This window comes from Brachyhypopomus gauderio, chromosome 10, assembly GCF_052324685.1.
Source record: "Brachyhypopomus gauderio isolate BG-103 chromosome 10, BGAUD_0.2, whole genome shotgun sequence".
NCBI classification, from domain to species: Eukaryota; Metazoa; Chordata; class Actinopteri; order Gymnotiformes; family Hypopomidae; genus Brachyhypopomus; species Brachyhypopomus gauderio.
The window spans coordinates 13,876,494-13,889,676 of NC_135220.1; the positions used below are offsets into that span (position 1 = coordinate 13,876,494).

Genomic DNA, 13,183 nt, shown 5'->3' on the forward strand with positions numbered 1-13,183 from the left:
TATTTTTTTCCCGCCCCTTCAAGTTACACACCAATCAGCGACGCTCTAGCAAGACGTGCTGTTAGTGGTTCAATGGTGTGAGTGAATGACGGTGTATGGTGAGAGAGCGACGACCAATCAGAGGAGACATGTGAGTACTGGCCATAGTAAGAGGCATTTGTGCGCGAATACGCGAAGAATCATACGGAGTTAGATTGAGGATGTCAGGCTGGATATGAAGACGCATAAAATAGTCTTCACGTTCTATATCGCGAATGACGTATTTGACACAGTATTAAGATATAGCCTAAAAACAAGTAAGGGTTTTCTTTAAAAATGCATGTACTTGAATATATGAATGATAAGGACGTATCTCCGTTATAATTATTAAGACTCAATTTAATAGTAATAATTGAATAATATTTGTTGCAAACATTTTCCTTTTGATTGATCCAAATATCTTCAGTAACCTATACAGCTAAACATGAGATGAGTTGAGTTTAATTAGAATATTTTGTCTTACAATACAATAGGTGTTAACTATTTTAAAATATTTGTTATATTTGTTTAAGATTCATTTTTGTAACACTCATTCTCTTTAAAAACCTCTTAATAGTACTACAGGAAAAAATACTTTTAAGCATTTCAGACTGAAGACATTATTAAAGGTAGCATGGCAAATTGTTTAAGTAAACTGTAAAGCAAATATATATTTTTTCTGATAAGGCTGCAGTTAATGTTTTAAAATCCAATTTAGGTGGCCTATTACCACTGTAGGTTAATCAAATAGTATGTCATCCCAATCAGTCTTGACTCCAGATGGTAGCTACACACAACAGGTTATAAACAGATTTGGTTACTCTGTTAGTTCATGAACATTCTAGCAAGTCTGAGGAAATTAGATTTGCACATGATTCTGGAAGGGCTGATAAATTCTTGTCCAGGAGATGGTGCTCTAGTTCTCAGACGGTTACGTTCGTTTTTTCACAAAATAATAGCCTGGCTGTTTCTAGCTAGCTAATGTTGGATGGCCATTGCTTATTTGCTTTTCACGTCGGTTTTTCACAGGGTTATTTGGGATCTATACCTATATGAGACTGATGTTAGAACTTCAGCAAAGATGAGTTAGAATATGGGACGGCTCTTCATATACTCAATGGGTATATGCACATGTGGAGTATCTTCAGATCAGCCTAGCACCAGATACGCCTAACACGTAGCACAAACCTTAGGTGCAAATCTGTCAACAGTAACTTCAAAGAGAAGCAGAGATAAGAGAAACATAAGCATATAGGATATATAGGAAGAGCATATGGATTCCTTCAATACCCTCTTTGATTCTTTCTAATGGAGAGAATCAAAGGGCAGGTTCAGTCAACCTATCCCAGGTTTTTGCAGGGTCATGGCCTAAAAACTAAACAGAATTATACTGGGGCACATGCCTATTCAACATTCCATGCTTGGATAGATTTCACAAATTTGAGATAATTTTGGATACAAGTACAGATTCAAAACAAAGAGGACATCATTAGTATCAGAAATGCAATAATGATAAGGACAGTGAAAGAGACGACAAACACTCTGATAAGTGTTTCAACTTCCTTGGAGCTGGGAGCAGTAAAGCAGCCTTGTAATGAAGAGAATGTCGTTGAGGTTATCACTGGGGTTGACAACATTAGTGCACCAATCAGGGCCCAACATTCAACAGACACCACCTCTGTGTACTCATCATAGAAGGGACTCAATACCAGGGGGCGTCTACCATTAAATCCAGAGGGGAATTTAAGCCATGCTGTAGTTCCACGTAGTCAATAAGTGCCAGGTGGTGCAAGACGTCGACACAATTGAGTCAGCAACCACAAACAGTGCCGGGATTTGCTGGTTTAGGAAAGAGAGAGAGAGAGAGAGAGAGAGAGAGAGAGAGTTGTGAACTTGTCATCTCTGACTTTGTAATTCTAAATTATTTTGCATTTTTCTGACTAATTCTGATCACTGTTAGTTTCACTGTTTCACTGTTAGCATAAAAATCCAGTTAGTCTCTGAGGTTCTGTTCTTCACCCACTCTCTCCCAACTGTCTCTAATGCTCAGTCTAAGCACACTAACTTTAGTAGCACAAATAGTAACAAAAGCCTACAGTAATTGCAGACTCCTAAAAAGGCTCACAATTTGTGTAGGCTACTGTAGTATCAAGTGACATTGCAGCAATAGCAGGGCATCTAGCAGGCAACATCTCCATAGGAAAACCCACTATCCTAACTACTGCAGTCCAGCTCAACACAGCTGAACTTTTTTAATGGCTGGCCTTGTAGCCGTTGGCCACCAAGAAATACAAAAGTGCCCTTAAATCCTTTATATATGTTTTCTGGTCCTCAATACATAAAAAAACATGTCAACAAACTGAATGATAACAGATGAATGCAAGATGTACCGTGTTAGATACATGCTTCCTGAGTGCCAGACATGTCCTACTTTTGAGACCTAAAGACCGGGGGAATTTTGTTCCGAAATTTTGTTCGACTGCCTCAAACAGAATACATGTACAGTGCAAAAGTGTTTACAAGCGAAAGCACGTGTGTCCGCCGGTTCTACGGCAATGCCGAAACGAAAGTGTACGTTTACGGAGGAGTTAAAGAAAAAAAAAATTCTGCCCTGACACACCATCCACCTAAATCATTCATCGATACACCGGTGACCCCCACCCAGCACAAAAGGTGTCCTCCTTTTCAGAAACCCAAATCTGGTCACCCTACATTAGACCTGTCAGTGACAAAAAAGCAGCTGTGAGTATGAGCATGCCATCAAAATGGTTGATAAGTCACCAACCAACAGGGTTCATTTGTCCATATGCTGTTTGGTCTACCATGAGTCACCACATGCCATTAGCCTTGAGGAGTGTTCAAAGAGGACTGCTGGATGAGATGTGTGTCTCTTTTTCAAGATGGTCTAAAATTATAACATTTTTAAATGGACTTAATGACCTGTAATGCCTGGGCATTGATTGGATATTGCTTTGTATATTGAAGGGTGACCTGTAAAAAAAAGCTTATTTCATGTCTTAAATAGATATTTCTCTTCAGACCAGAATGAGAGGAGCGAGATCAGGTTATTTCAGACAGTGTCCCGTACACAGGAAACAACATTGGCTGATAGTGTACAATTTAGAGACCTTGAGAAGTCCAATCTAAAAATGTACCCACCAAAATGCCATAAAATCATTTAAGGTCATAGGCATACATCAACATGTTTGAGTTTGAATATAACAATATTACCCAACCCCTCAGTGAGAACACATTTGCTCATTAAAGGCACTTATACTGAGTTCCAGTATAAACAAGAAAAGACGTTTTCCCTTATTTGAACAAAAAAAATGAGTTTGCTACAAAAATGCACATAAGTGGCAGGATAAACTAATCTAGCTAAGGAGCCAGAGACGGGGGATGTTTGGCTGCCAAACATTGCTACTGCACAGCCTTGGCTATGGCAGATATCTGCTGCCCACTTTAATAAGCCTAATAAGCCATTCTGTTTGAGGCAGCTTTCATCCCAGTGTGCCTAAGGTGTGTGACACTGGTAGTGGCAGCAGGGACAGTTCTGCATTGCAGTTCCCAAACTGTCAAGCTCTTTGTCAGATAGCTGTTTGCCTTCAGAGGCCTTAAGTACTTGACTTACTATAGCAAAGGTTTAGCATCTTTGGATGTAGTGAGTATAGTTGGATGTAGTGGAGTATATGTGGTGAGTATAGTGGATGTAGTGAGGATGGAGTGCAGTCAGCTTTTTTGCATGCATCAAGGAATTTGAGCAATGAGTCAAGGATATTGAAGCCCATTTATTTGGGATGTATGAACTTTGGTTATTTTATACAAGGTCGTTGCATTACTTTCCAGCTTGGTTTCCTGGATGCATCTTTGTTATTGTGTAACTCAGTAGTCACCAGATAGTGGAAGCATTTGAGCTAGCATAAATTAAGGTGCTTTAACATCAGTGTCCTCTGAGGGAATATAGTTATTAGAGGTTGGGCCGGTCACCTAAATGTAACTTTAAGGCAGTCGTTGTCTTGATCACTGCCAGCAAGTTGCTGTTCAGAGTAATTTGATCAGCTCTGAACGCTCACATTACAATCCCATCTATTGCAATCCCAGTTGAATCCTAACTCTGTCCATTTGAGTGACTGTACCTACCTTAACCAAGGTGGTAGGTTTGTATTTAAGCACACTAGTCAAATGACAATTTGTTTCTCTGCAAGCTTATTTGCATGAATGAAGTATCTTCAGATCAGTTTTCTAGCATAAATCTAACACCATCCAACTATAGCCTATAGGAGAGACATAGGAACGAGACAGAGGAGAAAGGGGGGGGGGGGGGGGGGGGGGGGGGCTTCTGGGTGGACGAGGATGCATCCCAGTACATCACCACCTCTTAACCCTCGACTGACTGACTTCAAATCAGGGCCTTTTATCCTACTTGTTTAGAATTGGACACTTTCATAGTGTTTCATTGTTTGGTATTTGGTATTTAAATACTGTCTGTGCCATACACCCCCGAATGAAAACAACATCCGTATGTTGCTCCTCTAACTGAGCATACGATGACCAGACTTGTTTCATAACCCAGTATTTTATGAAATGTTAGATACTCATATTCAGCCATGTTAATGGTCATTACTGACTCCAATCTTAATGCGTATCCTTTGTTCTTTATGGAATCAAATCGGAGAAAATAGCACCTAAATATGTAGGTATTTAAATATTTTGCATCTGAAGTCACCTTAAAAATTCAGGTTACATTTTTGGCATATTGCCATTGTAGGCGAATTTAGTCCTTGGCTCCTCCTATAAATCTCCATATTTTAGCTGCATTAGGCTAATGAGATGACTTACTCCAATAGTGTGTATACATAGGGGGGGGGGGGTTCGGGACCGACCAACTGAATAGATTAAATTTGCAAATTTGACTCCGGACTGCTGCAAAAATGTTTCAAATGCGCTCCTTAAAGCAGGGTATCACCATGCCATGCCCCTTCAGGCCCTCATTTCTGTTTGCCATCTCCTACACTACACCCGTGAAGCATTATAGCAGAAACACACAACAGTCTGAAAGAATAAGATGACAAAATACGAGAGGATCAAGACCATCTTCCCATTTTTATTTTCTAAAGACGAACACCAAAATAAGTCAAATTTGTTATAAAATGCTTCAAATGGGGTAAAAACTTTAATAATTAAAACATCTCAAATATACTTAAGATTAAAGGATACAGCTTAAGCCAATTTTTCTTTTCTTTTTTTTTTAAACCCAGAGATCTCATGAGTTTATTTGCACAATAAAAAGGTGCTAATTACAAGTTAGCCCTTAAGCCCTGGAAATCTTTGAAAGAAAGAGATCAAAAACAAATAACAGTCAAAAGAATATATATTTATATATATATAATTATATATATATATTGAGAAAGTGAACTTTGGTAGAGGAAAACTCTATAGGACACCTGAGGTAGTAGATTGGAATAAACAGCAAGACGTTTTTTCAAAGAAAACGAAGATGAACAAGGAAGAGGAGAAAAGAGGGGGGGGGGGGGGGGGGGGAGTACCAGATAACAAGAAACAGCATCATTATTATTTCACACGATTCCAGTCCAGCTTAGATCCAAGATTACAACACGGAGGCAGGAAGTAAAACAAACATGGCCAGAGGAGGAAGTTAACTGAACAACTGAAGTGTTGAATTACAGGCGTTTGCCATCTTTACGTAATACTGATTAGCTTTTATGAATCTGACTGAACTTATCCATTTTCCAGTATATGAAAAGGCAAAGAGTGCATAACTAACTTTAAAGCTTTTACAAAGACATTGAAAAGAAAGATAAAACAAATACAAAGCAGAAACAAAATATGTATTTTATGGAAAAAGTGTGGTATAAAAATACAGGCGTCAAGTAAAATACATTTAGCTACCAAAAATTCATATATATTTACATCTTAACTCTTCAAGTCTGATCAGCTTGTACTCCACACAAAGCAAATAAGACTTGCATTAAATAAAAGCTTTACTTCTCTTTTAAAAATAATCTTGAAATTGTCAAATTGTTGACATCCCTTCACTTGATTTGAGTAAGGGGAGTTCAAACATCATTGAAATGCAAATTTTCCAAACATTTTTGGATTTCTCAAAAATTATCTTATCTTTTCAGTGATTACAACTAGAACACCAACACTTGAAGAGTTATAGCTCATACGATTAACATGATTTAGAAACTTGCTCAACATTTCTGATAAAAAAAAAAAAGAGAAAGGGGCAGGTTCCTTATTAAATCCAATAATATCTATAAGAACAAAAAGGCAGAATCTCAGTGACTTCCCTCCACCACAACAGTCAACAGCATTCATATTCATTACAGAGAAGACGAAGACCATGACCATTCCACACATCAGAAATGATCAGGTGGACACTGATCCTTTATAAAAAATTACTGGTCATCTGCTTTACGATGAACTAAAATGTCAAACTACATAAAAAAAAATAAAAAAAATCTTTAAAATTGCATGACATCGAACAGCACCAAGAACATGGCTGATGAGGAAAATCATGATCAAATGTCAACATCACTAAATCAAAAGCTGAAGGCCCATGTACTGATAGCATCCAAGAAAGAACACGAGGGCATAATGAACCGCGTGACGTTTTATCGTAACATTATAGTTCAGCTGGGACTGGGTCTCAAAGTCAAATGAAAACTCAATGCAGAACCTCAGTTAAACCCAGAAAGCTAATATACATCCTTACCTCTGTAACATTAAAAAAATCAACCATTTACAAGGGATTTCCATTGAGAATTGGACAGGGGGGAAAAAATCAACACACATATAGACAAATACAGGCATTAGAAGCAGCCTTATTCAGCATAATGCTGACTGAACTAGCTTCTCTTCCTGTCCAAAACAACCTTTCCCTGAAATCCACTCATGGTGTTTAACATTTCACAAGAGAAAATGTGATAGACCAACAGTAAAACGCACAATACAAAGTAAAAGTTAAAATGTGAGAGAAGTTCAAAGACACCAGCCAACAGGCTGAAATGATAATTAGACAGGTGACTGCTTAGTCCCTGGAATTTGACTGAAAATCTGGCTACATATAAAAAAAAAAACCAAAGTAAAAACCTGGCTACGTAAAAAAAAAAAAAAAAAAAAAAAAAAAAAAAAAAAAAACCAAAAACACACCTCCTGAGCACCTTCATTTGGGGAGAAAAACAAAAAAAAATAAAACCAAACAAAAAAAAAAATGGATAGAGGCATTTGACCGCATAGCTCAGACTCGCCTCGACCAAGAATCAAAAGTACAGTATGAAGACATGGCACTCTCAGAAAGGCACTGTCGTGGGAGAGAAGGCATGCTGCTTTTAGGTTATGTGCTACGACTACAGCAGTAAGGACTCACTGTTGGTGTGTGCATGTTGGTGAGTGTGTGTGTGTGTGTGTGTGTGTGTGTGTGCGCATATGCGCATGTAATGGAGCTAGCGCTAGTACTGAGGGGAACACAGCAGTGAGGAGGACAGGACCAGACAGGACCGGAGAGGACCGGACAGGACCGGACAGTCCCTTCAGTAGTAATAGCAGTAGTAGTGTGCTAGCGCGGCTTCTCTGCGGCCTCAGGGCTACCAGTGGCGGAAGATGGGGTGTTTGAGCAGCTCCCGGGAGGCAGGCCGGTCAGCCGGCTGCAGCTCCAGACAGCGCAGTGTGACGTCCCTCAGGCCCGGGGACAGGTGCGGGGGGATCGAGGGAGCGGTGGTGGCACTGGCAATCTGAGGGGGTACACAGAGCGCTTATAGAGCAGGCTGCGGCCACAAGAGGGCGATAGAGCAACACCGTTGACAGCAGCGTTATTTTTTGTTAAGAAATCTTTTGGTTTTCATAAAACGTTTAAAAGCTACTTTCATCCAGGATCCTCGATGCAGCTCTTAAGTTACAGAACAGGCAGTGAAGACATGACACGGAACAGATGCACCATATGCATGGAACTGTGGTTTTTTTTTGGCATGTGGCTGACCTTGAATATGAGGGCCAGGTGGTTGGAGTGCTTCTCGGCGTTCCAGGGCGGCTTGGCGCAGGACATCTCGATGATGGCACAGCCCACACTCCACACATCGCAGCTCCGCCCGTACTGCTGCCCTCGCAGGACCTGACGGGACACACCGTGCCGTTAGGAGCAGCCCGTCACAAAAAGGGCCTCCACCACACACACCAATATACATACAAACAACCCACTCACCATTTACACTACACGTGCAAGGTGGTTTAACCGATAGTGGAGCGATAGTCCATTCAGTATTGTAGATTTAGTCACCGAAATGAATTAGGCTCAACAGGAAGTCTAACATTTAGCTGTGCTGCCTCTTCAAAAAACCGGCAGCGTTTTACTATGTTAAGGGAAGCCCAAAAATGTTTTTCGCTCAAAAAAGTAAACTGACTTTACAAAACCGCTCGTCCACAGTAGATTTGGCCACAGTAATTAAGAGTTCTTTCATTCTTTCACGTTAAGAACTTCCGGAGATCAGTCCTCCAAGAGGTCGTTTATTATTTAGCATTCCCTCAGCAAAGAACAGGGGGTAAAGAGGGGGTTGGGGTGGGGGAAGGGTCTCGGCAGAGCATGAAGAGGCTTCAGTCCTGAATCCAAGTGCCAGGTCTGCTGAACGGCCTCCCAATTAAACAAGGTTTGGGCCCACAATGATAACAAGGCATTAAGGGGCCTGCCTATTGTGGCCATATCAAAAGGATTACAATTTCCTTTCATTTGGAGTTAGTGAGAGGTCTAAATCCACTTTGCCCAGTTTCTGCAGCTGGCCACGTGACTCAATGCCACACAGAGGGGTCGCCGGACTTGGCGACCGTCTCGCTGGAGGACATTGACATTTAAATGCCGAAAGTTAAAAGGCCTGTGTGGGCGCGGGATGGAATAACGTCGTATATTCACACGTCCGAGAGGGAATGCCTGTGTTTGGCATTTGGCTGGGGGCCAGGCATTAACGAAGCGTGCTGGTGCGGTGATGCGTGCAGTGTTGGCCCAGTCTTACCTCGGGGGCCATGAACGCGATGGTGCCCAGGAGTTGGCCCTGGAACTCGCCTGCGCCCGTGCCCTTGGAGGCCAGCCTGGCCGCTGCACCAAAGTCCGCTATCCGCAACCTCTGGCCTGTGCTGTCAATCAACAGGTTGGCACCTATGGGAGGGAGGGAGAGAGAGAGTGGGCGGGGATGGAGAGGGGAGACAGCACATGAAAGAGAATGTGAAAAGACGTGGTATCCCAAAGTCAGCGAGCCATCTCTGATACAGAATACAAATGGAAGCTTTTCACACAAGTTCAGCCCAATCGTTACAGTTTTGTTGTAGCCGACACATTTCCAATATTTAATATTTGTTCTGACAGGACTGCAGTTATAGTGACTATGAAACCACCCGATATCAATTCTAATCAATTCTTCATTTATCAAACTATTCAATTCCCAAAATCCGATATTTTCCTCCTCTTCTGTTTACATACTGTGACACTTGTTACATGTTACATGCTAAATGCTACTTGCATGTAATGTTTCATATGCATTATTCATTATCTCTCATTCTCTTTGAAGCACAGATAACCCCTACTGCCTTCTCCGTGACACCCAGGAATGGCTCCACAATTCTTGTCCCGTTGTTTTCTTTTCCAAAAACAAAAGACAGCATCATACACAAGAGCTTATGTAACCGTGATTGACAATTTCATTACCCTCCTTCCTGATGACCTACAAACTCGAGCAAAGCCGTGCCGTGTTTGGTCAGCGTCTAATGTACTGCGTCAGTGTCATATACCATCGCCACCGTCCCAACCAAGACGCACCAAGAATCTGTGTCACTATCATCACCTAATCCATTGTGAAAAGAAAAAATATATAGTGTAGTCTGAGCCTGGATCGGGAAAAAGTGATTCCGTTTTAGAGCGTCTTTCTGAACCAGCTAGCTTACAAATTATTATTTTTTTAATTTACACATGCATAAAGGAACCCTAAAGAGAAAGACCTAAATCCTGTTCCTTCTTTTCTCATCTCTACAACAGCTCCTGCTAAACTCCAGCCAGATCAGAGGTATAATCTGGACGAGGACAGATCCCAAGCTTCCCATGAGGGTAATGGACAACAATGAGGCCTTGGTGTGATCTGGCAGGAAGCGTGAAGATCACCTTTGATGTCCCGGTGGATGATCTGATTCTCATGCAGGTAGGCCAGGCCTCGGATCAGCTGCTCTGTGTAGGTGATGATCACGCCTTCCTTAAAAGCTCCGTACTTGTTCAGCAGATGAGACACGGAGCCGCCTGGGAGGAAGCGGCGATAGAAAGAGAGAAAAAGAAAAAGAAAGAAGAATTAAAAAGAGAGCGTTGCTCCAAGCGATTGTTTTAGACCAGGATGGGAGGTGCCGCTAGTGCCACAGCAGACATTCCAACATAAAAAAGTCTGATAATATAACTGAAAGGGCTTGGTTGTGCCAAAGAGGAAACTCGAGATCTTTTATCCAACAATCAAAATGTGTCGGTCTGTTGTGGCAAACACTACTACTACTGTAAGGACAGCCCTCTGCACACAATTTGCTATCAAACATTTTAGGACAGGCAGAGCAGTTCGAACCTTTGAAGAAATTTTTGTTTGCTCCTATTTACACTCAGTTCATCTCATTATGGTCTTCATAACATGTTAGTTAATATGTTCCCACACCCATGTCCACACCTCCATCTCTTAACCTACAGCCCACCTGCCATCCATTCCACAAAGAGGTTGTAGTTGTTCTTCTCGCAGGTGGCTCCCAGCATGCGGATGATGTTGGGGTGGTTGAGATTGCTCATCATGCGGATCTCCTCACGCAGGGCCTCCACCACCTCCTCCTGCTCGGACGAGGTGTTCCGCACGTACGTCACCTGAGGGGCAACAGCACAGTCAGAGCCGCTGGACCGTTTGGGTTGGATGGCTTACTGATGTAGGGATGTGCCGATTGGTTCGACACAAAAGGAGGAGAGTCTCTTATTTGTGCCTCTCTTCACACCAGCATGTGTCCTGGATTGCAAGCACAAAAATACCGCTAAAAACTGTCTAAACTCCATATTTTCCATCTAGTCAGGCACCAGCAGTGACCACGGTTGTTTTTATCGACATTATAATGGAGAGAACCTGTAGGTGTGAAGAATACTTCCTAGCTCTGATTTCCAGCACATTGTAAGAAACCAAAACCAGTCTGAGGAGTGTAGGACACTCTGACAGGGAATTAACTGAAGTGCCAAGGTAAATACAAGCAACAAAGGACACTTTCAATTCAAGTAGCAGCTTCCATTATTAAAATACATACATTCTACATTGGACATATTCAATACTATAAATATCAACTATGCTGTGTTGTCCAACATGTCTTTCCTGTATTTATCTTAACCATGTGGAGCCTCGGCTCACACGCACACATGCTCAGTCTCACCTGTTTGACAGCCATAAGTGTTCCGGTCCCGACGTCCTGCGCCTGGTAACAGGAGGAGAAGGCGCCCAGGCCGATTTGTTGCCCCTTCAGCCACTCGTTGCCCTCGCGGTAGGGCTGTTTGGCTTTGGTATGCCCAGGCAGCGTCTCCGGGGTCTGCGTAGAGAGAGCCCCAGGCAGAGTTTTGATTGGCTTTGGAGGAATGGTGAAAAAGTGTCGTAATATTCAAACGTAAAGGAAAAAGAGACACGCCATCTCCTACACTCACATCCACCTGAATGATGATGACATCCTCTCCCTTGTCCACCTGCAGCTGGGGGATGATGGGCAGGGCGTCTTGGGATTCCGACATTGCCATGACGACAGCCAGCTCCTCCTCTTCCTCGGCCTCCATCTTCTCCTTGCACTTCTGGTTCTGCGTCACATCCTGGCTGTACGCGTCGTCGTCCGCGCCCGCCCGCTCGGCCGACAGCACCGCCACCTCCGACTGGAAGGTGACGGTGCCGTCGGCCACCGGCATGGAGCTTTCCAGGAGGTCCTCCATGCTGGAGTTCAGCTCGGCCGACGCGTCCAGGCCACGGAACTTCTCCTCTACGGGGGTGAAGAGCGCGTCCTCGCTGGGGACGAACCCGGCGTCGTGGAGGTCGAGTTTCATGCTGCCCTTGGTGGCGAGGCACAGGGCTTTAGCCTCGGAGGAAGCGGCGGGGGAGGGGCGCGTGGGGCGGGGCCGGTGCACCTGGGTGGGGGCCAGAGGCCTGGGCTGAGCAAACAGGGGTGAGGGCAGCTTTTCTGGGTCCTTGCTACTCGCTCCACCGCCTGCGGTCTTCTGTAGGGGAAACTTGCGCTGGGCACCGGGGGAGGACTGGGTGGGCTTGCTGGGGTGGAAGCCCTGCGGCCGCGCTTTGGGCTTGTCCGGGGGGACGGCCGGGGCGGGGCAGGAGGAGGAGGAGGAGGAGGGGGAGGGTAGCGGGGGCGGATGGCCGGAGCAGGGAGAGTTCAGACACTGGCTCGGAGGTCTGCTGCGAAGCTGCACCGGGGGCTTGGGGTGGTCGGCGGGGCCCGTGGAGATGGCCGCCAGCCTCTCGGCGATCTCGTCCGCCGGTCTGGGGCCGGCCGCGCCTCCCCGGGCCGCCCTGCAGGTGGGGACGCATTGGGTGGGGGAGTTCCTCTCGGTGGGGGTGGGGGAGTTGTGGGGTGCCGAGGGCTCCAGGAAGGGGTTGCAGTGCTGGACAGATCCGGCACGCGCGTCCTCCAGGCCCAGGTGGATGGCCTCCAGGATGTCCATCTCCTCGGCGATGGCCAGGAGGCGACGACGCATGCGGGCGTAGTGGGTGGAGCTGGTGACGCTGAGCATGTCCAGCAGCTTGACGAAGACGTGAGGTACGCGGGCCACCATGCGGGCGGCGCTCAGGAACACGCGGCGGGACAGTTTGCCCACCATGGAGTGGGAGTTATCGATAGACTGCAGGGCAAAGCTCAGCAGAGGCAGTAGCTTCTGGTACCTGGAACAAACCACACCCGGATTATCAAATCACACCCGGATTATCAAACACCACCTGGATTATCAAACCACTGGACATAATTTTTGAAATAGAAGTGACACTAACAGACACCAACAAAATACACCATCGTAGAACTGGATAAAAATCTAACATTTCAATAACCTTTTGTGTCCTTTTACTAATATAACCCAATGACTTTTGCTGATGATTTCGTATGTATGTTT

The 13,183-nt window shown here is 44.2% G+C and overlaps 1 protein-coding gene across 1 annotated transcript in view; it reads right to left on the minus strand.

Moving 5' to 3' along the window:
* Positions 1 to 5,102: 5,102 nt before the first annotated feature.
* The window catches only part of map3k1 (mitogen-activated protein kinase kinase kinase 1, E3 ubiquitin protein ligase), a 32,074-nt gene continuing 23,993 nt past the window's right edge, over positions 5,103 to 13,183 (minus strand). Inside the window, 7 exon segments of the mRNA XM_077019703.1 lie at positions 5,103 to 7,775; positions 8,021 to 8,152; positions 9,045 to 9,187; positions 10,184 to 10,315; positions 10,750 to 10,912; positions 11,461 to 11,613; positions 11,726 to 12,959. Of these exon segments, the coding sequence (XP_076875818.1) occupies positions 7,629 to 7,775; positions 8,021 to 8,152; positions 9,045 to 9,187; positions 10,184 to 10,315; positions 10,750 to 10,912; positions 11,461 to 11,613; positions 11,726 to 12,959 (2,104 nt within the window). The 3' untranslated portion in view covers positions 5,103 to 7,628.